Source organism: Leucoraja erinacea, chromosome 3, assembly GCF_028641065.1.
Source record: "Leucoraja erinacea ecotype New England chromosome 3, Leri_hhj_1, whole genome shotgun sequence".
Taxonomy (NCBI): domain Eukaryota; kingdom Metazoa; phylum Chordata; class Chondrichthyes; order Rajiformes; family Rajidae; genus Leucoraja; species Leucoraja erinaceus.
The window spans coordinates 9,521,186-9,547,759 of record NC_073379.1 but is presented as its reverse complement, the minus strand read 5'-3'; the positions used below and the strand labels follow the sequence as shown (position 1 = coordinate 9,547,759).

General features: G+C 47.3%; 1 protein-coding gene across 2 annotated transcripts in view; it reads left to right on the top strand.

The window, feature by feature from the left end:
- The first annotated feature begins 2,349 nt into the window (after window positions 1-2,349).
- LOC129695253 (organic cation/carnitine transporter 2-like) overlaps window positions 2,350-26,574 on the top strand; it is a 39,210-nt gene continuing 14,985 nt past the window's right edge. For both annotated transcript variants that reach the window (XM_055632045.1, XM_055632044.1), the window contains exons 1-6: window positions 2,350-3,048; window positions 13,075-13,178; window positions 16,923-17,077; window positions 18,685-18,856; window positions 21,283-21,418; window positions 24,619-24,704. In XM_055632045.1, coding sequence (XP_055488020.1) covers window positions 2,683-3,048; window positions 13,075-13,178; window positions 16,923-17,077; window positions 18,685-18,856; window positions 21,283-21,418; window positions 24,619-24,704 — 1,019 coding nt within the window. In that variant the 5' untranslated portion in view covers window positions 2,350-2,682. The remainder of the gene's footprint in view (window positions 3,049-13,074; window positions 13,179-16,922; window positions 17,078-18,684; window positions 18,857-21,282; window positions 21,419-24,618; window positions 24,705-26,574) is intronic.

The window sequence follows — 26,574 nt, the reverse complement described above, 5'->3', positions numbered from 1 at the left end:
CATCTCCGTTCTAAATGGCTTACCCCTTATTCTTAAACTGTGGCCCCTGGTTCTGGACTCCCCCGACACCGGGAACATGTTTCCTGCCCCTAGTGTGTCCAAACCCTTAATAATCTTATATGTTTCAATAAGATACCCTCTCATCCTTCTAAACTCCCGAGTGTACAAGCCCAGCCACTACAATCTATCAACATAAGACAGTCCCTCCATCCTGGGAATTAACCTTGTGAACCTACGCTGCACTCCCTCAATAGCAAGAATGTCCTTCCTCAAGTTTGGAGACCAAAACTGCACACAATAGACCATTGGAACGATCAGTAGTCCAAATAGTTCAGATATACCAAAGGTTTCCAAGGTTTCAAAGGCCTTTTATTGTCACGTGTAACAATTATGCGAATTACCATACATAGATACAATCAGGTCAAAATCAAGTACAATAGGTAAAGCAAAGGGGAAGATATAGAGTACATAATATAGCTCTCAGCATCAGTCCCAGAGACAAAGTTCAATGTCCGCAATGGGGTAGAGGTGAATCGGACAGTACCCTAGCTAATGGAAGGGCCATTCAGAAGCCTGATAACAGAGGGGAAGAAGCTGTTCCTGAGTCTGGTGGTGCGCGCTTTCAAGCTTCTGTGCCTTCTGCCGGACGGGAGTGGGGAGAAGAAGGAATGACCGGGGCGGGACAAGTCTTTGATTGTGTTGGCTGCTTTCCCGAGGCAGTTTGACCACAGATTCACTCAGCCAGAAGCAGCATCTGTGTCAAGCGTAACGGCTGCGACTCCCGCCTTGCCAGCACTGCCCACAGTCAGACCAGAATTAGGCCATTCGGCCCATTCGAGTCTACTCCGCCATTCAGTCATGGCTGATCTATCTCTCCCATTCTCTTGCCTTGTCCCCATAACCCTGGCACCCGCACTAATCGAAAACTTATCAATTTCTACTTTAAAAATACACCACAGCCACCAGTGCCAATGAATTCCACATATTCACCACCCTCTGGCGAAATAAATTCCTCCTCATTTCCATTCTAAAGGTAGGTCCTTTTATTCTGAGGATGTGCCCTCTCGTCCTAGACTCTCCCATTACTGGAAACATCCTTTCCACATTTCAAGTAAACACTGCATTCAATTCCCCCCCTCCCCCTCTCCCCCCCCCCCCCACCCTCCTCCCCCTCCTCCCCCCCCCCCCCCCCCCCCCCCCCCCCCCCACCACCTCTCCCTCCCATCACCCACCCTACTCATGCTACTAGTTCCACTGTCCGCATCCCTCTCGGTAGCACACCCTGCCCAGCCAACAATGGACCATTGTGGACTCTACTCTTGAGGAGGTCATCTGTTGCCGGCCCTATTTTGGCCTGGCTTTTTCACACCACCAGTTTTCTCCCCCCCCCACAAACACCCACCTCTATCTTTCAGTCTGAAGAGGGGTCTCGACCCGAACTGTCACCTATCCGTTTCCTCCAGAGATGCTGCCTGACCCGCTGAGTTACTCCAGCGTTTTGTATCTATCTTCAGTATAAACCGGCCACTGTAATAATTTTATACTTCAGGACAAAATGCGGCTCAGTGGCGCAGCGGTGATCTTGCTGCCTCGCTGCGCCAGAGACCTGGACTGGATCTTGACCGCAGGTGCCGTCTGTGCGGAGTTTGCACGTTCTCCCTGTGACCGCGTGGGTTTCCTTCGGGTGCTCCGGCCTCCTGCAACATCCCAAAGACATGCAAGTTTGTGGGTTAAATCGCCTCCGTGATTCGCCCCTAGTGGTGTAGGGAGTGGTTGAGGAATCCGGGTAACAAAGAATTAATATTGTGTTTAGTTTGGAGATACAGCGTGAAAACAGGCCCTTCGGCCCACCGAGTCCGTGCTGACCAGCAATCCAGCGTATGCCAAGCACTATCCTACACACAATTTACAATCTTTACCGAAGCCAATTAACCTGTATGTTTTGGGAGTGTGGGAGGAAACCGAGGCACCCAACGTACAAACTCCGTACAGACAGCACCAGTAGTCAGGATGGAACCCGGGTCTCTGGCGCTGTGAGTCAGCACCTAAAGGGTGATCAGTGTGAACGGATGATCGATGGTCAGCACGGACTCGGTGGGCCGAAGGGCCTGTTTCCATGCAGGATCTTTGCAGCCTGCTGAAGTGACGAGGCGCTGATCCAAATCGACAGCTGCTGGTCTCATTCGCATTCTATGAAACTGTTGGACTGTCTGTGGTGCGGGGAGAGGCGGAGAGGGGCGGGTGGGGACACAGAGGCACGGGTTTGACAGCCCACGAGAAATGAGCCAATCCTTTATTTGGTTTCGCCCAAAAAGAAATGTGTGGGAGGCGCATAAAAGCGCTGATTCATTTCCAAGAACTTTGTCAGATCGAGTGACGGCTGCGGAATTAGCCTGGGCAGCATTTAAAACTGTGCGGAGCTCCTTTGAGGAAAAACCTGACGGCTTGTCAGTGGATTAGACCAGGCAATATTGGGTGTTGCCGGCTAAAAGTTAATTCTAAATAATCCATTCGATTATCCAGTCTGGCAGCCGTGATAAATGGGAGGGAGCCACAACTCTGTCAGGAATTTGACTTTGCATTATTCGGCTTGTTCCGCTTGCCCGAGAAGTCAAAGCAGCAGCAATTGTGCAGAAAAATAGTGATTCTTTTTTTTATTTTTTTTTTAAACACGAAGAAACGATGGACAGTTACGATGAGGTGATTTCTTTCCTGGGGGAATGGGGGCCGTACCAGAGGAGCGTTTTCCTCTCTATCAGTATCATTATCATTCCTAACGGATACCTCGCTCTTTCAATGGTCTTTCTGGCAGACACCCCCCCACACCGCTGCCAGCTGAGTAACTCATCCGCGGACGAGACCTTCCTCGGCAACCTGAGTTTGCCGCTGCCCACGGAGGAGGTGGGCGGCCAGCAGGTATACAGTAGGTGCTCCAGGTACAGAGCCGGCCAGGACCTCGGCTCCAATGGCTCCACTCTTGTCACGGAGCGTTGCCTGGACGGTTGGGTGTACAGCACGGACAGATACGTCTCCACTATCGTCACGCAGGTAGGTCAAGTCAAGTCAATTTTATTTCTATAGCACAAGATTTAAAAACAAGTCTCGTTGACCCAAGTGCTTTACATCCGTGCAGGTACTAACGTGCCACACACAGTGGTACATAGATCAACAATACATACATAAATACATACATATAGCGCTCCCTCAGAGGACCTCAAGAAACGCTTGTGAGAAGAAATAAGTTTTAAGTCTAGACTTAATAGACAATAGACAACAAACAGGTGCAGGAGTAGGCCATTTGGCCCTTCGAGCCAGCACCGCCATTCAATGTGATCATGGCTGATCATCCTCAATCAGTACCCCATTCCTGCCCTCTCCCCATATCACCTGACTCTGCTATTCTTAAGAGCCCTATCTAGCTCTCTCTTGAAAGCATCCAGAGAACCTGCCTCCACCGCCCTCAGAGGCAGAGAATTCCACAGACTCTCAACTCTTTGTGAGAAAAAGTGTTCCCTCGTCTCCGTTCTAAATGGCTTAATGTGGGGTGGGGTGGGGGGGGCAGTTCTGATGAGAAGTTCCACAGTCTAGGTGCTGCAACCGCAAAAGTGCGGTCGCCCTTGAGTTAATACCTGGACCGCGGGATGATCAGTAGCCCCAAGCCGGCCGACCTGAGGGACCTGGAGGCTGAGTGGTGGGTTAGCAGATTTTGGATGTAGGTTGGGGCAAGCCGGGGCGAGGAGAGGGTTCGCGGGACGGCCTGGACCGCAGCAACGGGCCTGTCGTCTTGAATGTGTACTGAAAGTAAACATGCAGGTACAGCAGGCCGTGAAGAAAGCTAAGGGCATGTTGGCCTTCATAACGAGAGAAGTCGAGTACAGGAGCAAAGAGGTCCATCTGCAGTTGTACAGGGCCCTGGTGAGACCACATCTGGAGTGCCGTGTGCAGTTTTGGTCTCCTAATTTAAGGAAGGACATTCTTGCTATTGAGGCAGTGCTGCGTAGGTTCAAGAGGTTAATTCCCGGGATGGCGGGACTGTTGTATGAGGAAAGATTGGAAAGACTGGGCTTGTATACTCTGGAATTTAGAAGGATGAGAGGGATTCTTACAGAAACGTATAAAATTATAAAAGGATTGGACAAGCTAGATGCAGGAAAGATTTTCCCGATGTTGGAGGAGTCCAGAACCAGGGTTCACAGTCAAAGGATAAAGGGTAGGCCATTTAAAACTGAGATGAGAAAGAACATTTTCACCCAGAGAGTAGTGATTTTGTGGAATTCTCTGCCACAGAAGGCAGTAGAGGCCAATTCACTGGATGCATTTAAAAAAGTTAGATAGCGCTCTAGAGGCTATTAAATTTCAGCTTAATGGCATCCTTTCTATAGCAGATTGACCAAAACTGAACACAATATGCCTAGTGCGGCCACACTAATGTTATGTACAACTGTAACATGATGTCTGGGGACGGATCCCAACCTGAAATATCACCTATTCATGCTCTCCAGAGATGCTGCCTGATCCGATGAGTTACTCCAACATTTGTGCCTTTTTGGTTAAAACAGCACCTGCAGTTCTTTGTGTCCCTTGTTTTTTTTATACACAGTTCCCCGACTGATGAAAAGCCAAAAGCATTCTTCGCCACCCTATCCACCTGTGATGCAAGCAGATAGGGCGTACCAATCTACAACATGCTGGAGTAACTCAGCGGAGACAGGCAGCATCTCTGGAGAGAAGGAATGGGTGACGCTTCGGGTTCGAGACCCTTCTTCAGACTGAGAGTTGGGGAAGAAGGGAACTGGAGATAGGGACGGGTAGAAGGAGCATGGACGGCGTGAAAGCAGATCGAAGCTGACGGTGATATAGGAATTGTTCAATGGCTCATTGTTAGCTGAGGGGAAATTCCAATGGGGCACACAAACAGCAAAAATTAATCAGGACAGTGAAACGAGTCAGAGAACTAGGATGGGGGAGGGATGGAGTGAGAGGGAGAGCAAGGCAAGGGTTACTTGAAGTTAGAGGTCAATAGTCATACTGCTGGGTTGTAAGCTGCCCAAGTGAAATATGAGATGCTGTTCCTCCAATTTCAATTCCCTTCAGTCTAATTCCCTTCAGTCCTCCCCAGGGTCTTACTGTTTACTGTGAACATCCTGCCCTGGTTTGACTTCCCAAAATGCAACACCTCATGCTTTTATATATGTAGGGGCAGCACGGTGGGGCAGCAGTGGAGTTGCTGCCTCACAGCGCCAGAGACCCCGGTTCGATCCTGAGCACGGGTGCTGTCTGCTCGGAGTTTTGTACGTCCTCCCAGTGACCTGCGTGAGTTTTGTCCAAAATCTTTGGTTTCCTCTCACACTCCAAAGATGTGCAATAGACAATAGGTGCAGGAGTGGGCCATTCGGTCTTTCGAGCCAGCACAGCCATTCAATGTGATCATGGTTGATCATCCACAAACAGTATCCCGTTCCTGCCTTCTCCCCATATTCCCTGACTCTGCTATCTTTAAGAGCCCTATCTAGTTCTCTCTTGAAAGCATCCAGAGAACCTGCCTCCACCGCCCTCTGAAGCAGAGAATTCCACAGACTATCTTTAAGAGCTCTATCTAACTTTAGCTCTATCAAACGATCTAATTGTAGGTTAATTGGCTTGGTATAAGTGTAAAATTGTCCCTAGTATGTGTGCAGGATAGTGTTAATGTGCAGGGATGGCTGGCCTTGGTGGGCAGTAGGGCCCGTTTCTGTGCTGTATCACTAAACTAAACTAAACTCCATCAGCCATTTGTCAGCCCACTTGCCCAGCTCAAGTCAAGTCAAGTCAAATTTATTTGTCACATACACATACGAGATGTGTAGTGAAATGAAAGTGGCAATGCTCGCGGACTTTTGTGCAAAAGACAAACAACCAAACAAATTATAAACACAATCATAACACACATATTATTTTACATAATAAATAATGGCAGGAAAAACGTTCTGTAGAGTTAGTCCCTGGTGAGATAGGCCTTTACAGTCCAAATGGCCTCTGGGAAGAAACTCCTTCTCAACCTCTCCGTTCTCACCGCATGGCAACGGAGGCGTTTGCCTGACCGTAGCAGCTGGAACAGTCCGTTGCAGGGGTGGAAGGGGTCTCCCATGATTTTATTTGTCCTGGAGTTGCACCTCCTGTTGTATAGTTCCTGCAGGGGGGCGAGTGAAGCTCCCATAGTGCTGATCAAGCTCCTGCTGTAATTCTTGATAGCTTTCTTTTTCGCTATCTATGATACTACTTATTTTGATGTCATCTCCAAACTAACTAACAAGCCTCGTACATTCTTATCTAGGTCATTGCTATAAACCACAAACAGTAGCGGGCCCTGTACCGAACCCTGAGGCACACCATTAGTCACAGGCCTCCAGTCCGAAAAAAAACGACCTTCCACCATCACCCCCTGCTTCCTTCCATGAAGCCAATTGTGTATCTGGTCAGGTGACTCTCTCTGGACCCCATGTGATCTAACCTTCCAGAGCAGCCTACCATATGGAACATTGACACCGAATGCTGGAGTAACTCAGCGAGACAGGCAGCAACTCTGGAAAGAAAGGAACAGGTGACGTTTTGGGTCGGGACCCTTCCTCGGGTTGGAAGGTGGGGGTGGCCGGAATAAAACGGAGCCGGCAACAGATGCCCCCAGGCAGGGTGGTAGCCTGGTGGGTCCCACTGTTGGTTGGGGAAGGTGTGATCTCAAGAGGGATAGACTTTGGTGAACTGTTTAAATGAGTAGGGTGGAGGAAGGAGGCCAGGAGGGAGGGAAGGCGAGTGTTATTTGTAGTTTCTGCTAGCTGTGATTGTCATTGTGAATGGAATGTAAAAGGCACTCCAGCAATGGTCGAGGTCTAACTTCATAAGATCATGTGATAGGAGGAGAATTAGGCCATTTGGCCCATCAAGTATGCTCCGCCATTCAACCATGGCTGATCTATCTCTCCCTCCTAACCCCATTCTCCTATCTTCACCCCATAACCTCTGACACCCGTACTAATCAACTACATACTACAATGTAGAGGCCTGGTCAAGTCAAACTAGACCTAAACCCTGTGAGAGGCTACTTCCTTGCGACACCTTACACACTTCAATAACTTGCCCTCACCGCACTCTGGGTGACATCAGTAGTTTGGCATCATCCAGCTAATTTGTTTAGAGACACAGCGTGCCGACTACATGTCGCTGGAAAGGGTGCAGAGAAGATTTACGAGGATGTAAATCGAGAGTCTGAGATATAAATGCCCAGAGTCTCTTACCCAGAGTAGACAAATAGAGTACCAGTTGAGTATTGGAGAAAAGAGGTCCTTCTGCAGTTGTACAGGGCCCTAGTGAGACCACACCTGGAGTATTGTGTGCAGTTTTGGTCCCCTAATTTGAGGAAGGACGTTCTTGCTCTTGAGGGAGTGCAGCGTAGGTTTACAAGGTTATTCTCTGCAAAGAGTGCAGAGAAGATTTAGAGTCTGAGAGTCTTACAGCATGGAAGCAGGCCCTTCAGCCCAACCTGCCCACACCGGCAACATGTCCCATCTACACTAGTCCCACCTGCCTGCATTTGCCCATATCCCTCTAAACCTGTCAAACTGTTTCTTAAATGTTGTGATAGTCCCAGCCTCAACAGCCTCCTCCGGCAGCTCGTTCAAGAGTCTAGAGAGTTTTATTGTCATGTGTCCCAGATAGGACAATGAAATTCTTGCTTCCTGCAACACAACACAATATGTAAACATAATACAGAACAAGAGACAAAAAGTTCAGTGTGTCTATGGACCATATATATACACAATAAATAAACAGATAAAGTGCACTGATAATAATAGGCTGTTATTGTTCAGGGCTTGTTTGATGTTGTGTTTAATAGCCCGATGGCTGTGGGGACGAAGATGTTCCTGAACCTGGATGTTCCAGACTCCATACACCCACCACCCTTTGTGTGAAAAAGTTACCCCTCAGATCCCTATTAAATCTTTCCTCCTCACCTTAAACCCTTACAAGGATGTTGCTGGGACACGAGGGCCTGAGCTACAAAGAGAGCTGGGACCTTTTTCCTTGGAGCGCAGAAGGATGAGGGGAGATCGCATAGAGGTGTATAAAAATCATGAGGGGAATAGATTGGATGAATTAATTTAGCTTAATGTCACGTGTACTGAGTTACAGTGAAAAGCTTTTAACCATATAACCATATAACAATTACAGCACGGAAACAGGCCATCTCGGCCCTACAAGTCCATGCCGAACAAATTTTTTTTTTTTTTCCCCCCTTAGTCCCACCTGCCTGCACTCATACCATAACCCTCCATTCCCTTCTCATCCATATGCCTATCCAATTTATTTTTAAATGATACCAATGAACCTGCCTCCACCACTTCCACTGGGAGCTCATTCCACACCGCCACCACTCTCTGCGTAAAGAAGTTCCCCCTCATATTACCCCTAAACTTCTGTCCCTTAATTCTGAAGTCATGTCCTTTTGTTGCGTGCTACCAAGTCAGCGGAAAGATGATTACAATCAAGAGCTAGATCGGGCTCTTAAAGATAGCAGAGTCAAGGGGTTATGGGGAGAAGGCAGGAACAGGGTACTGATTGGGGATGATCAGCCATGATCACAATGAATGGCGGTGCTGGCTCAAAGGGCTGAATGGCCTACTCCTGCACCTATTGTCTATTGAGCCATTTACAGTGTACAGATGCATGATCAATGGATTAACTTGAATAACGTTTAGTGCAAGGAAAAGCCAGTAAAGTCCGATCAAAGATAGTCTGAGGGTCACCAATGAGGTTGATGGTAGTTCAGGACTGTTCTCTAGTTGTGGTAGGATGGTTCAGTTGCCCGAATTCACCAGTGCCTTTTAACATACCCATGAATCTTCAGGTATTGTGTGCTTCTCTTAACTTTCTTAGTAATCTAGGGATAGCTCATGAAGCCTTTCTTTTTCACTGGGGTTTAGTATTTCTGAAATTTATGGAACATCTCCTTTAAATGTCTGCCACTGCTGATCGGACATTTTTCCCGGTCTATTTTAGCCAATTTACAATCACAATAAAATCACTAATACTATTAGCCAAGTGTGTTTTGCACATACGAGGAATTTCATTTGCCAAGTCAGTCATACAAATAAAAGCAACAGAACACACAAAACACATTTTAACATAAACATCCACCACAGTGACTCCTCCACATTCCTCACTGTGATGGAAGGCAGAAAAAAAGTTCAAATCTCTTCCCTTCTTTGCTCCCCTGCGGTCGGGGGCCTCGAGCCCTCTGTTGACGGGATGATCCACTCCTGCATCGGGCGGGGGGGGGGGGGGTGTCAGCTCCCCCGTGCCGGCGATTGACCCCTGCGTCGGGGCTGGTCGAGCCTCTATTTACATAGAACAGTACAGCACAGAAACAGGCCTTTCGGCCCATAATGCCCATGCTAATCTCTGCCTGCACGTGATCCATATCCCTGCATATCCACGTGCCTGTCTAAAAGCCTCTTAAACACCACTATCGTATCTGCCTTCACCCCTGGCAGCGCGTTCCAGGCACCCACCACCCTCTGTGCCCCCTCATCCGCATCAAACCTTTGCCCTCTCACCTTAAACCTACGCCCTCTAGTGTTGGACTTTTCCACTACGTGAGAAAGGTTCTGACGGTCAACCCTATCTGTTTACTCAAATCATTTTATATACTTCTATCCTTTGACCTTGCTAATTGTCTTTATTTACACTTGGCTCAAGATTCCAGCATCGGCAGTTCCTACTCTCGGTGTCTCCTATTCTCTTGACGTGTGCCACTCTAACATAACTAAGGGCGGCCACGGTGGCGCATCGCTAGCGCTGCTGCTTTACAGCGCCGGAGACCAGGGTTCGATCCCGACCGCGGGTGCTGTCTGTACGGAGTTTGTACGTTCTCCCCGTGGACCGCGTGGGTTTTCTTTGGGTGCTCCGGTTTCCTCCCACACTCCAAAGACCCGAATTGTCACCGTGAATACGCGGGGCAAGATACACGTCGCTCAAACCTGTGTAAATGTCATCATGAAACCTTGGCCTACACAGCTGTCGATGCAAGACTGCGAGTTTAAGGTCATGTGCGTGCACTAAATATAGAGGTTGAAAAAGCGCACTTCACAAACAGCCAGATAATTAATCAGCCCGTGATCATAAGGTCATAAATTCATACGCTGTACGGCCCATCAAGTCTACTTCGTCATTCAATCAAGGCTGATCAACACCCGTACTAATCAAGAATCTATCTATCTCTGCCTTAAAAATATCCACTGACGACCTCCACAGCCTTCTGTGGCAAAGAATTCCACTCTGACTAAAGAAATTCCTCCTCATCTCCTATCGAAAGAAACGTCCTTTTATTCTGAGGTTATGGCCTTTGGTTCCAGATTCTACCACTAATGGAAACATCCTCTGCACATTTACTCCATCCCAGCCTTTTATCATTCAATGTGGTGAGGCGAAGAGGGTCCTGACATGAAACGTCACCTATCCATGTTCTCCAGTGATGCTGCCTGACCCTCCGAGTTACTCCAGCACTCTGTGAAACGTCTCCTATCCATGTTCTCCACAGATGCTGCCTGACCCGCTGAGTTACTCCAGCACTCTGTGAAACGTCTCCTATCCATGTTCTCCACAGATGCTGCCTGACCCGCTGAGTTACTCCAGCACTCTGTGAAACGTCAACTATCCATGTTCTCCAGTGATGCTGCCTGACCCGCTGAGTTACTCCAGCACTTTGTGTGTACAGTGCACTCAGAGAGTAGTCAGACCCCTTCACTTTTTCCACATTTTTGTTACGTTACAGCCTTATTCTAAAATGGATTAAATTATTTTATTTTTTTTTACCATCAATCTACGCACAATACCCCAGAATAAAAAAGCGAAAACAGGTGTTTAGAAAATTTCGCAAAGTAATTAAAAATAAATAACTGAAATATCACATTTACATAAATATTCAGACCCTTTACTCAGCACTTTGTTGAGGCACCTTTGGCAGCGATTACAGCCTCAAGTCTTCTTGGGTATGACACTACAAGCTTGGCACACCTGTATTTGGATAATTTCTCCCATTCTTCTCTGCAGATCCTCTCAAGCTCTGTCAGGTTGGATGGGGAGCGTCGATGCACAGCTATTTTCAGGTCCCTCCAGGGATGTTCAATCAGGTTCAAGTCCGGGCTCTGGCTGGGCCACTCAAGGACATTCACAGACTTGTCACAAAGCCACTCCTGCGTTGTCTTGGCTGTGAGCTTCAGGTCATTGCCCTGTTGGAAGGTGAACCCCCGCCCCAGTCTGAGATCCAGAACGCTCTGAAGCAGGTTTTCATCAAGGATCTCTCTCTATCAGTCTGGAGAAGGGTTTCGGCCCGAAACGTCGCCTATTTCCTTCGCTCCATAGATGCTGCTGCACCCGCTGAGTTTCTCCAGCATTTTTGTGTACCTTCTCTCTGTACTTTGCTCTGTTCATCTATCCCTCGATCCTGACTAGTCTCCCAGTTCCTGCCGCTGATGCTGCCACCACCATGCTTCACCGAAGGTATGGTATTGGCCAGGTGATGAGCAGTGTCTGGTTTCCTCCAGACGTGACACTTGGCATTCAGGCCAGAGTTTCATCAGACCAGAGCACCAGAAAAAACAACCCTTTTGGCAAATTGCAAGCGGGCTGTCATGTGCCTTTTACTGAGGAGTGGCTTCCGTCCGGCCACTCTACCATAAAGGCCTGATTGGTGGGGTGCCGCAGATATTGTTGTCTTTCCGGAAGGTTTTCCCATCGCCACAAAGGAACTCTGGAGCTCTGTCAGAGTGATCATCAGGTTCTTGGTCACCTCCCTGATCAAGGCCCTCTCTCCCAATTGCTCAGTTTGGCTGGGCAGAAGAGTCCTGGTGGTTCCTAAGTTCTTCCATTTAAGAATGACACTGTGGCTCTTCAGGACCTGCAATGCTGCAGAAATTGTTTTATACCCTTCCCCAGATCTGTGTTTCAACACAATCCTGTCTCGGAGGTCTACGGACAATTCCTTCATCTTCATGGCTTGGTGTTTTGCTCTGACATACACTGTCAACTGTGGGACCTTATATAGACAGGTGTGTACCTTTCCAAATCATGTCCAATCAATTTAATTTACCACTGGTGGACTCCAATCAAGTTGTAGAAACATCTCAAGGATAATCAATGGAAACAGGATGCACCTAAGCTCAATTTTGAGTGTCATAGCAAAGAGTCTGAATATTTATGTAAATGTGATATTTCAGTTATTTATGTTTAATTACTTTGCAAAAATCTCTAAACACCTGTTTTTGCTTCTTCATTCTGGGGTATTGTGTGTGGATTGATGATGATAAAAAAAATTTTTAATCCATTTTAAAATAAGGCTGTAACATACAAAATGTGGAAAAGGTGAAGGGGTCTGAATACTTTCTGAATGCACTTTATCTTTGGTATAAACCAGCATCTGCAAGTAGAGGTTTAGTTTTTAGTTTAGTTTAGAGATAGAGCGTGGAAACAGGCCCTTCTGCCCACCGAGTCCGTGCCGACCATTGATCCCCACACACTAGCACTATCCTACACACACTAGGGACAATTTACAACTATACCAAAGCCAATGAACCACAAACCTGCACGTCTTTGGAGTGGGGGAGGAAACCGGAGCGCTCGGAGAAAACCCACGCAGGTCACGGGGAGAGCGTACAAACTCCGTAAGGACAGACACCGTAGTCAGGATTGAACCCGGGTCTCTGGCGCTGTGAGGCTGTGCCGCCGTGTCGCCATTAGTATTAGATTTACTCTTAGCAAATCACTGATGCAAAAGATGTAAGTGAATATTTAAAGGTTTTCTTCAAGATCAAGAGTTCAAGGGAGTTTAATGTCATGTGTCTCTGGTAGGACAATGAAATTCTTGCTTTGCTTCAGTACAACAGAACATAGTAGGCATTTACTACAAAACTGATCAGTGTGTCCATATACCGTAATATAAATTGCTAAGAGTAAATCTAATTTAAGAGAGTATTTTAAGAGAGTTAATAGCCACGTATAGGTGGTAATCTCTGTGCCTTTATCTCTCCTCCATCACTGCAGTGGGATCTGGTTTGTGACCAGAAATGGAAAGGACCATTTACCACATCGGTATTTTTCCTGGGGGTGCTGTTTGGTTCAGCAATCTCGGGACAACTTTCCGACAGGTAACAGACTGCTATAAGCAAGAGCACGGTAACACCCATCTTGTATTTGTCAATGGTTCATTCTTTGTTCCCTGACCTTTTTGGCCTCCTTTTCGAAGTGATGATTCCGGATTTTATTTTTGAGACACAAGGTACGGCAAGGGCTGGAATAAGGGAGCCAACTTTAGCATTTGGAATATTGTGAGCAGTTATGGGCCCCATATGGGCTCTGCAGAAGGACTTGGACAGGTTGGGAGAGTGGGCTGAGAAGTGGCAGATGGAATATAGTGGAGCAAAGCGTGGAGTCGGGCATTTTGGTCGTAGGAATAAATTTCTAAATGGGGAGAGAATCCAGAAATCGGTGCAAAGGGACTTGGGAGTGCTGGTGCAGGATTCCCAAAATGTTAATCTGCAAGTCGAATCAGTAGTAAAGAAAGCAAACTCAATGCTAGCATTTATTTCAAGAGAGCTTGTATTCAAGAAACAGGGATTTAATGCTGAGGCTCTATAAGGCGCTGGTAATATTGCGAGCAGTTTTGGGCCTCATATCTGTGGAAGGGTGTGCTGGCTCTGGAGAAGGTCCAGAGGAGGTTTACAAGAATGATCCCAGGAATGAGTGGGTTAATCTATGAGGAGCGTTTGTCGGCACTGGGCCTGTACTCGCTGGAGTTTAGAAGAATGAGGGGGGACCTCATTGAAACGTACAGAATAGTGAAAGGCCCGGATAGAGTGGATGTGGAGGGGATGTTTCCACTAGTGGGAGAGTCCAGGACTCGAGGGCACAGCCTCAGAATTAAAAAGGACGTAACTTTAGAAAGGTGATGAGGAGGAATTTCTTCAGTCAGAGGGTGGTGAATCTGTGGAATTCATTGCCACAGAAGGCTGTAGAGGCCAAGTCAGTGGGTATTTTTAAGACAGAGATCGACAGATTCTTGATTAGTTCAGGGGTTACGGGGAGAAGGCAGGAGAATGGGATTAGGAGGGAATGATAGATTCGCCATGATTCAATAGCGGAGTAGACTTGATGGGCCGAATACTGCTCCTGGAACGTATGAAACGAAGAATGTAGAAACAAGGAACTACAGATGCTTGTTAACAAAAATAAGGACACAGAGTGCTGGAGTAACTCAGCGGGTTTATGCCTTTTCTAACCATATTTAACCCTAGCTGTGGCTTCTGAGCAAGGTCCAAATGCCTAGCGTAAGCATGCTTAATTTACATTTAATATTAATTTTATTTAAGTATCTAAGTATTGGTGCTTTAGACACATGGGAGGGATGTAATTAGTGGGTAATATTGGTGTATTAGTTTAGTTTAATTTAGTACAGTATAGTTTAGTTTAGTGATACAGCGAGGAAACAGGCCCTTCGGCTCACCGAGTCCACGCCGACCAGCGATCCACGCACACTAACACTATCCTACACACATTTACAATTTTACAAAAGCCAATTAACCTACAAACCCGAGTGTAGGAGGAAACCGGGGGTCTGGAGGAAACCCAAATAAGTCACGGGGAGAACGTATAAGCTCTTTGTATTACAAACACATTGTATGCATTTGTATGGAACGTCTCGTACAAGCATTGTGTCATTATTATTATTATTACTACGTGACCTCCGAGGCTCGGCAAAATAGATAATCCGTCAAGGCCCTGGAACTAGGGGTGTGGAAACATCAATGATGGACTGGTGATGGGTGGCACGGTGGCGCAGCGGTAGAGTTGCTGCCTCGCAGTGCCCCGGTTCAATCCTGACCACGGGTGCTGTCTGTACAGAGTTTGTAAGTTCTCCCCGTGACCTGATGTCGGTTTTCTCCGGGATCTCCGTTTCTCTCCCACACTCAGAAGATGTGCAGGTTTGTGGACTAATTGGTCAAATTATAAAATGTACCAAGTGTGCGTGTGGGGGGGTGGGGTGCTAGTGCGCGGGGGTCGCTGGTCAGCCCGGACTCGGTGGGCCGAAGGGCCTGTTTCCGTGCCATATCTCGAACCTCAACTGAACGTAACTAAAAACTAAACCTGTCCCTCCATTATGTTCTCCTCTCAGCCTCCGATGTGGTGGACAAAACATTCAAGTCCAAACTCCCCTGAGAGCTTAAAGAAAGACACAAATTGCTGAAGTAACTCAGCCTGATGAAGTGTCCTGACCCAAAACATCACCCGTGTTCTCCAGAGATGATGCCCGACCCGCTGAGTCACACCAGCACTTTGTGTCTTTTTTTATAAACCAGCATCTGCAGTTCCTTTTGTCCCTCTCTATTTAGCCAATAATCCAGGCATCATTCTGGTAAACCCCTTCTGCACCCTCTCCAAAGCCCCCACTCCCTTCCTGCAATGGGGCGACCAAAACCTTTATGAGATAGAAAGATAGACAATAGGTGCAGGAGTAGGCCATTCGGCCCTTCGAGCCAGCACCGCCATTCAATGTGATCATGGCTGATCATCCATAATCAGTACCGCGATCCTGTCTTCTCCCCATATCCTTTGATTCCGTTGGCCCTAAGAGCCAAATCTAACTCTCTCTTGAAAACATTGTGAATTGGCCTCCAGTGCCTTCTGTGGCGGGGAATTCCACAGATTGACAACTCTTTGGGTGAAAAAGATTTTCCACGTCTCAGTCCTAAAAGGCCTCCACTTAAGGGCCTGTCCCACTTTCACGACCTAATTCTGCCGAGTTTGACCTTGACCCGTACTCGCAGCATGGTCGTCAAGAGGCCGTAGGAAGTCGTCACAAGGTCGTAGGAGGTCGTAGGTAGGTCGTATGAGGCCATGATGCTAGTCGTAGGTACTCGTGGCATCAATTAGGTCGGGGCGTTTTTTCTAGCCTGATGAAAAATGTCCACGAGTGAAAAAGGTTGTGAATTAGGTTGTGAAAGTGGGACAGGCCCTTAATTCATAAAACGTTGCTGGTTTTACCTTGCACAATGTTGTTCCCTCCATCATGTATCTGTACACTGTGGATGACTCGATTGTAATCATGTATTGTCTTTCCACTGACTGGTTAGCACGCAACGAAAGCTTTTAACTATACCTCGGTACACGTGACAGTAAACTAAACTGAAATTGAATCTGGAGCATTTGTTAGCTTTCATTGCAAAAGGATTTGAGTATAGGAGCAGGGAGGTTCTACTGCAGTTGTACAGGGTCTTGGTGAGACCACACCTGGAGTATTGCGTACAGTTTTGGTCTCCAAATCTGAGGAAGGACATTATTGCCATAGAGGGAGTGCAGAGAAAGTTCACCAGACTGATTCCTGGGATGTCAGGACTGTCTTATGAAGAAAGACTGGATAGACTTGGTTTATACTCTCTAGAATTTAGGAGATTGAGAGGGGATCTTATAGAAACTTACAAAATTCTTAAGGGGTTGGACAGGCTAGATGCGGGAAGATTGTTCCCGATGTTGGGGAAGTCCAGGACAAGGGGTCACAGCTTAAGGATAAGGGGGAAATCCTTTAAAACCGAGATGAGAAGAACTTTTTTCACACAGAGTGGTGAATCTCTGGAACTCTCTGCCACAGAGGGTAGTTGAGGCCAGTTCATTGGCTATATTTAAGAGGGAGTTAGATGTGGCCCTTGTGGCTAAAGGGGATCAGGGGGTATGGAGAGAAGGCAGGTACGGGATACTGAGTTGGATGATCAGCCATGATCATATTGAATGGCGGTGCAGGCTCGAAGGGCCGAATGGCCTACTCCTGCTGCTAATTTCTATGTTTCTATGTTTCTATGTTTCATGTTTGAAGTGAAATGTATCTTTGTTCTTCAAAGGTATGGACGAAAAGTAGTTCTATTTGGCGCCATAGCCCTGAGGACCATCGCAAGCCTTCTCCAGCTGGCTTCTCAGAGCTGGGAAATGTTCTGCGTTCTGTATTGTTTTGTTGGCATGGGTGAAATCTCAAGTTATATCGCAGCCTTTGTACTAGGTAAGAACATTTTATTTTTCACCGTCTTCCCAGCTTGCCCTGTGAAGTGATTGTTCACGAGTTTGGTTCACGAGATTGATCCCTGGGATGGCTAGATGCAGGAAAAATGTTCTCAATATTGGGCGAGTCCAGAACCAGGGGCCACAGTCTTAGAATAAAGGGGAGGCCATTTAAGACTGAGGTGAGAAAAAACGTTTTCACCCAGAGAGTTGTAAATTTGTGGAATTCCCTGCCACAGAGGGCAGTGGAGGCCAAATCACTGGATGGATTTACCAAAGGATGGAGGGTCACCAAAGACGCAGAGTAGTTTGGGACTGCTCTCTGGTTGTGATAGGTTGCCTGACAACAGCTGGGAAGAAACTGTCCCTGTATCTGGAGGTGTGCGTTTTCACACACCTGTACATCTTGCCTGATGGGAGAGGGGAGACGAGGGAGTGGCCAGGGTGCGACTGGTCCTTGATGATGCTGCTGGCCTTGCCGAGGCAGCGTGAGGTGTAGATGGAGTCAATGGAAGGGAGGTTGGTTTGTGTGATGGGCGACTACAGGCGACTGCTGCAACATTTTCAACATGTTGAGAAATGTTCGGCAACAGTGGCGACAATTTTTGCTGTCGTAGGTGAATTCCATTAAAACTAGACCCTGGCAGTCGCCTAAAGAGTTGCCTAAGTGACACAGGCCCATTATTCTACTCCTATTCCTTATGACATTATGATATCGACTCCCAGCAAATTGAAGTTTTCAACCATCTCTACTTCGGTGCCGTCAATGCAGACTGGGGCAGATGAACCGCTTCACTTCCTGAAGCCCATCACTGTCTCCTTTGTCTTGCTGACATTGAGAGAAAGGTTGTTGTCTCGGCACCAGGACACGAGGTTCTCCATCTCCTTCCTGTACTCCGTCTCAGCATTATTTGATATCCGGCCCACAATGGTGGCGTCTTCTGCAAATTTGTAAATGGAATTAGATTTGTACCCTGGCAGGTTCAAGATTCAAGATTCAAGAGAGTTCAAGATTCAAGAGAGTTTATTGTCATGTGTCCCAGATAGGACAATGAAATTCTTGCTTTGCTTCAGCACACAGAACATAGTAGGCATGAATACAGAACAGTGTGTCCATGTACCATTATATAAATATATACACGCATGAATGAATAATCTGATAAAGTGCAAATAAACAGATAATGGGCTATTAATGTTCAGAGTTTTGTCCGAGCCACGTTTAATAGCCTGATGGCTGTGGGGAAGTAGCTATTCCTGAACCTGGTCGTTGCAGTCTTCAGGCTCCTGTACCTTCTACCTGAAGGTAGCAGGGAGATGAGTGAGTGGCCAGGATGGTGTGGGTCCTTGATGATACTGCCAGCCTTTTTGAGGCAGCGACTGCGATAGATCCCCTCAATGGAAGGAAGGTCAGAGACGATTATGGACTGGGAAGTGTTTACTACATTTTGTAGTCTTTTAGGGAAGAAGCTGATCCTGAACCTGGACGTTACAGTGTTCAGGCTCCTGTACCTTCTTCTTGATGGCAGGGGTGGCCAGGGTGGTGCTGTGGGTCGCCGATGATGCTGGCTGCTATTTTGCCTTCAATGCTAGATTTTTCTTTTGCCACAGGGATTGAAATCCTCAGCAAATCGGAGAGGGTTGCCTTCTCCACGCTGGGTATCTGTATGTTCTATGCCTTTGGCTACATTCTGCTGCCGATTCTTGCCTACTACATCCGAGATTGGAAGATGCTACTTCTAACGTTGACCATGCCAGAGTTTCTCTACATCCCTCTCTGGTGGTAAGTGAATTTATTCATCGCGCATTAGATTTGGCGATATGGGGAGAAGGCAGGAACGGGGTACTGATAGTGGATGATCAGCCATGATCACATTGAATCGCGGTGCTGGCTCGAAGGGCCGAGTGGCCTGCCCTTGCACCTATTGTCTACTGTCTATTTAGATCATAACATCATTAGGCCATAAGTGCTAGCAGCAGTTAGGCCATTCGGCCCATCGTCTACACCATTCAATCATGGCTGAGCTATCTCTCCCTCCTAACCCCATTCTCCTGCCTTGTCCCCTGACACCCGCGCTAATCGACAAACTGCCGACCTCTGCCCAAAAAATATCCACTGACTTGGCCTCCAAGCCGTCTGTTGCAATGAATTCCACAGATTCACCACCCTCTGACTAAAGAAATTCCTCCTCATCTTCTTCCTAAAGGAACGTCCTTTAATTCTGAGGCTACGACCTCTGGTCCTAGACTCTCCCACTAGTGGGAACATCCTCTCCACATCCATTCTATCCAGGCCTTTTACTATTCACTAAGTTTCAATGAGGCTCCCCCCTCATCTTTCTAAACTCAAGCGAGTAGAGGCCCAGTGCCGTCACAAGGAAGAGAGTCTAGGACCAGAGGTCACAGCCTCAGAATTAAAGGATGTTCCTTCAGGAAGGAAATATTGGGATATGGGGACAAGGCAGGAACGGGGTACTGATTGGGGATGATCACATTGAATGGCCGTGCTGGCCTGAAGGGCCGAATGGCCTACTCCTGCACATTGTCTATTATCTATTGTCAAATGCTCATCATAGGCTAACTCTCTCATTCCTGGAATCAATCTTATATACCTCCTCTGGACCATCTCCAGAGCCAACACTTCCTCAGAGACGGTGACTTGTCCACCGCAGATTTCCCGGCACCTGGTGGTCTGGCACTTCCTTTAATCCATGTAAAATTACGAGAGCTCACCTGCAAATCTCCCCTCGAGCTCCCACCGATGTCAAGAGTTATGAGGAGAAGGCAGGAGAATGGCAGAGTAGACTTAGAAACATAGAAACATAGAAATTAGGTGCAGGAGTAGGCCATTCGGCCCTTCGAGCCTGCACCGCCATTCAATATGATCATGGCTGATCATCCAACTCAGTATCCCGTACCTGCCTTCTCTCCATACCCCCTGATCCCCTTAGCCACAAGGGCCACATCTAACTCCCTCTTAAATATAGCCAATGAACTGGCCTCAACTACCCTCTGTGGCAGAGAGTTCCAGAGATTCACCACTCTCTGTGTGAAAAAAGTTCTTCTCATCTCGGTTTTAAAGGATTTCCCCCTTATCCTTAAGCTGTGACCTCTTGTCCTGGACTTCCCTAACATCGGGAACAATCTTCCTGCATCTAGCCTGTCCAACCCCTTAAGAATTTTGTAAGTTTCTATAAGATCCCCTCTCAATCTCCTAAATTCTAGAGAGTATAAACCAAGCCTATCCAGTCTTTCTTCATAAGACAGTCCTGACATCCCAGGAAACAGTCTGGTGAACCGTCTCTGCACTCCCTCTATGGCAATAATGTCCTTCCTCAGATTTGGAGACCAAAAATGTACGCAATACTCCAGGTGTGGTCTCACCAAGACCCTGTATAACTGCAGTAGAACCTCCCTGCTCCTATACTCAAATCCTTTTGCCATGAAAGCTAACATACCATTCGCTTTCTTTACTGCCTGCTGCACCTGCATGCCTACCTTCAATGACTGGTGTACCATGACACCCAGGTCTCGCTGCATCTCCCCCTTTCCCAATCGGCCACCATTTAGATAATAGTCTGCTTTCCTGTTTTTGCCACCAAAATGGATAACCTCACATTTATCCACATTATACTGCATCTGCCAAACACTTGCCCACTCACCCAGCCTATCCAAGTCACCTTGCAGTCTCCTAGCATCCTCCTCACAGCTAACACTGCCCCCCAGCTTAGTGTCATCCGCAAACTTGGAGATATTGCCTTCAATTCCCTCATCCAGATCATTAATATATATTGTAAATAGCTGGGGTCCCAGCACTGAGCCTTGCGGTACCCCACTAGTCACTGCCTGCCATTGTGAAAAGGACCCGTTTACTCCTACTCTTTGCTTCCTGTTTGCCAGCCAGTTCTCTATCCACATCAATACTGAACCCCCAATGCCTTGTGCTTTAAGGGCAAAACTTGATGGGCAAAATGGCCTAATGATGCTCCTACAATGTATGAACTTGTGAGGATCCTCTTACCTTTTCGACCCCCCGGGTGACTCATTCTTTCTCTCCAGAGATGCTGCCTGACCCACTGAGTTACTCCAGCACTCTGTGAAACGTCACCTATCCATGTTCTCCACAGATGCTGCCTGACCCGCTGAGTTACTCCAGCACTTTGTGTCATTCCTTTCCTGAACTCCGAGGTGATTTTGATTGAATTGTAGGTGTATTCCCGAATCACCGAGATGGTTGCTCACTCAAGGTCGAAAGGAAGAGGCTGAGGCGATATTGAAATATGCTGCCAGGAAAAACGGAGTCTCGCATGTCGGACCAATATTTATGACCATTCACAGTGACATGGTAACTGAGCACTTTTTATTATCTGTTATAGAGTCATAGAGTGATACAGCGTGGAAACAGGCCCTTCAGTCCAATTCGCCCACACCGACCAACATGTTCCAGCTACACATGTCCCACCTCTTGGCCTGTACCCCTCCAAACCTGTCCTATCCATGTACTTGTCTAACTGATTCTTAAACGATGCGATAGTATTCTTATACTAGATATGTCCTCCAATGTGAAGAACCGGCAGAGAACAGAGGAAAAGACTACAAAAAGTAGTAAACACTGCCCGGTCCATCATCGGCTCTGACCTTCCTTCCATCGAGGGGATTTATCGCAGTCGCTGCCTCAAAAAGGCTGGCAATATCATCAAAGACCCACACCATCCTGGCCACACACTCATCTCCCTGCTACCTTTGGGTAGAAGGTACAGGAGCCTGAAGACTGCAACAACCAGGTTCAGGAATAGCTACTTCCCCACAGCCATCAGGCTATTAAACCTGGCTCGGACAAAACTCTGATTATTAATAACCCATTATCTGTTATTTGCACTTCATCAGTTTATTTATTCATGTGTGTATATATTTATATAATAGTATATGGACACACTGATCTGTTCTGTAGTAAATGCCTACTATATTCTGTTGTGCTGAAGCAAAGCAAGAATTGTCCTATCAGGGACACATGACAATAAACGAACTTGAACTTGAACAGTACAGCACAGGAACAGGCCCGGCCCACAATGTCTGTGTCAAACGTGATGCCAAGAACATAGACTCATAGTGATACAGTGTGGAAACAAGCCCTTCAGCCCAAAGTGCCCACACTGACCAACATGTCCCAGCTACACTAGTCCCAGCTGCGTGCGCTTGGCCCATATCCCCTTAAACCTTTTCCTGTCCATGTACCCGTCTAAATGTCATTGAACACTATTCTGGCATACGTACAAAAAACCTGAGGTGATAGCAAAGATGGTAAAGTAATAACACATTGGATTTACGAGGATGTTGCCAGGATTCGAGGGTCTGGCATAATGAGAGGTTGAGTAGGCTGGGTCTTTATTCCTTGGAGTGCAGGATGATGAGGGGTGATCTTATAGAGGTGTACAAAATCATGAGCGGAATAGATCGGGTGGGCGCACAGAGTCTCTTGCCCAGAGGGAATCGAGGACCAGAGGACATATGTTTAAGGTGAGTGGGGAAAGATTTAATAGGGGCCTGAAGGGCAACCTTTTGTCCAGAGGGTGGTGGGTGTATGGAACGAGCTGCCAGAGGAGGTAGGTACACAAAATTGCTGGAGAAACTCAGCGGGTGCAGCAGCATCTATGGAGCGAAGGAAATGAGCAATGTTTCGGGCCGAAACCCTTCTTCAGACTGCCAGAGGAGGTAGTTGAGGCTGGGACTATCCCAACGTTTAAGAAACAGTGAAGGGCCTGTCCCACTTTCACGACCTAATTCACCACCTTTTTTACTCGTGGACATTTTTCATCAGGCTAGAAAAAACGCCCCGACCTACTTGATGCCACAAGTACCTACGACTAGCTATGACCTACCTACGACCTCCTGACAACCATGCTGCTTGTATGAGTCAAGGGCAAACTCGGCTAGGTCGTGAATTAGGTTGTGGAAGTAGGACAGGCCGTTTAGACGGGTACATGGGCAGGACAGGTTTAGACAGGTACATGGGCAGGACAGGTTTAGTTAGGCTGATGGGAGGTTGTGTTGCAGCTGTACAAGACTTTGGTGGGGCCGCATTTAGACTATTGTGTTCCGTTCTGGGCACCGTGTTACAGCAAAAGATATTGTCAAGCTGGAAAGGGTACAGAGAAGATTTACGAGGATGTTACCAGGGCTGGAGGGTGCGAGCTACGGGGAGAGGTTGAGCGGGCTGGGACTCCATTCCTTGGAGAGCAGGAGGAGGATGGGGGGGTTGGGGTTCACCAACGTCTTGTACAAGGGCACCATAACTGTTTTAGAACGTATGATCAGTTTGGATCAGTTGATAAACAACTTGGTTAAAGTAACAATAGTAAACCTGAACATAACGGTAAAGAACATTTCAGTTGTTGACCAAATGTAGATTCCTGGATGACAGGACCATTAGAATATAGACCGATACAGCACAGGGACAGGCCCTTCAGCCACAACTTCAAGAGTCAAGAGTCAAGGGTGTTTATTGTCATGTGTCCCTTATAAGACAATGAAATTCTTGCTTGCTGCAGCACAACAGAATATGTAAACATAATAATAAATAATAATCTTATTTATATAGCACATTTTTAGTCAACTTGCATTGACCCCAAAGTGCTTCACATAATTACATTACATTTACACACAGGCAAAGGTGGGTGAAGTGTCTTGCCCCAAGGACACAACAACAGTATGCACTCCAAGCGGGATTCGAACCGACTACCTTCCGGACGCCAGCCGAACACTTAGCCCATTGCGCCATCTGTCGTAATACATAATACAGAACAGGAGATAAAAAGTTTTTTAAAGGCTACTATCGTACCTGCCTCCACCACCACCCCTGGTAGCGTGTCCCAGGCCCCCACCACCATCTATATTTAAAAGAAGACTTGCCCTGCACGTTATATGAATATAATGCATACAAGCATAAGGGGGCGCCACTGAGCAGCGGGAGAATTGTTGCTTTCGATCATGGCTGATCATCCAAAATCAGTTCCCAATTCCAGATTTTTCCTCACATCTCTTGATTCCCTTAGCTACAAATCTAACTCTCTCTTGAAACAGCTTAGCATAGGTTCAATCTTAACTACGGGTGCTGTTTGTACGTTCTCCCTGTGACCGCGTGGGTTTTCTCTGGGTGCTCTGGTTTCCTCCCACACTACAAACACGTGCGTGTTTGTAGGTTAATTGGCTTCTGTAAATTGTCCCTAGTGGGTGTAGGATAGAGCTAGTGTGAACGGGGTGATTGCTGGTCGCTCTTTCAAGAGAGGGTTTGATTTGTAGCTCTTGAGGGCTAAGGGAATCAGGATATATTGGGGGAAAAGCCGGAACGGGATACTGATTTTGGATGATCAGCCATGATCACATTGAATGGCGGTGCTGGCTCGAAGGGCCGAATGGCCCACTCCTGCACCTATTTTTTATGTTGCTAGTGTACAGGGATTGCAGTTCAGTGCGGATTCGGTGGGCCTAAGGGCCTGCTCCGTGCTGTATCTCTAAATAAAACTAAGCAATACATTTTCTCTACAGGACTCGAGTAAACATTCACGGAGTTATTTGGATTTGATTGCTACGTCCAACATCAGGAATGTCACGATCATTTTGTTATGGATGTGGTGAGTGCAATCTTCAATGGTTCAACTGTTCAATGGTATCTTATGTGTCACACGTACCAAGGTACAGTAAAATTCATTGTACACAGTTCAATACAAGTATCACTGTACATAAGCACGTAGATACATCTCAGATACAGTACCGGTGTACAGCAGTAGTACACTGAGATAGTATACAGAGTCATCATCAGTTTGGGGCCATTTTCAAGTCCCATTTGTTGTAAGTGCAGGGATCTTGACCTGACCATGAAGGCCCGTTGTCCTGGCGACGTTGCAGGGTCAGCCTAGACAAGCGTAGCCGTGGTGTCCATCAGAACGTGGCCATGGCCAGAGTGAGTCCCACCACAAATTGGAGGAGCAGCACCTCCTATTTTGCTTGAGTAGTTTACACCCCAGCGTGTATGAACTTTGGCTTCTCCAATGTCAGGTAAGGGCCAGTCCCACTTTGGCGTCATTTGCGCGTTGTTTATGCAACATCATTTACACGTCACAACGCATGACGCGAGCATGCCGTGCATTACGCGGGCATGCCGTGCATTACACGCGCATGGTTGTACATTACGTGCGCATGGCGCATAGTGAGGCATAGGCAGTGAGGCGTGGTAGCTCGCGGCGCCCCAGTATTTTGGGATTCTCAAAATCCTCGCGGACCACCTGCGTGACGCGCAAATGATGCCCGAGTGGGACAGGCCCTGTAGTCCTTGCTTTCTCCCTCTTTCCCCTCCCCTTCCCAGCTCTCCCACAGCACACTGTCTCAGCCTCTTCCTTTCTTCTTTCTGCCACCCCGCACCCCACCCCCACATCAGTCTAAAGAAGGGTCTCGACCCGAAACGTCAACTATTCCTTCGCTCCATAGATGCTGCCTCACCCGCTGAGATTCTCCAGCATTTTTGTCTAAGAACGTATTCTTCGAACTATTATAACCTGAAGTAACAGCAAACTTACCATTAGACTCAAGACAAAGATGCTGCTTTACCAAAAAGGGTACACAGAGCTGGAGTAACTCAATGGGTCGGGCACCATCTCTGCAGAATGTGGAGCCCCGGAGTCATAGAGTGATACAACGTGGAAACAGGCCCCTCGGCCCAACTTGCCCACACCGGCCAACATGTCCCATCTACACTAGTCCCACCTGCCTTTGCTTGGCCCATATCCCTCCAAACCTGTCCTATCCATGTACATGTTTAAATGTTTTTTAAACGTTGCGATAATCCCTGCCTCAACTACCTCCTCCGGCAGCTCGTTCCATACACCCACCACCCTTTGTGTGCAAAAGATACCCCTCAGATTCCTATTAAATCTTTCCCCCCTCACCTTAAAACCATGTCCTCTGGTTCTCGATTCCCCTACTCTTGGCAAGATACTCTCTGCATCTACCTGATCTATTCCTCTCATGATCTTGTTTCCCTCCATAAGATCACTCCTCATCCTCCTGCGCTCCATGGAATAAAGACCCAGCCTGCTCAACCTCTCTCTATAAATCAGATCCTTCGAGTCCTGGCAACATTGTGGTAAATCTTCTCCATATACTCACCAGCATGAAAACACCTTTCCGATAACAGTCCCAGCCTGCTCAACCAATCTACCCGATCTACTCCTCTGGTAGTTTTAGAAACATAGAAATAGGTGCAGGAGTGGACCATTCGGCCCTTCGAGCCAGCACCGCCATTCAATATTATCATGGCTGATCATCCACAATCAGTGTCCAGTTCCTACTTATCCCCATATCCCTTGATTCCATTAACCCTAAGAGCTCTAGTTAATTCTCTTTTAAAAACATCCAGTGAATTGGCCTCCACTGCCTTCCGTGGCAGAGAATTCCACAGATTCACAACTCTCTGGGTGAAAACGTTTTTCCTCATCTCAGTTTTAA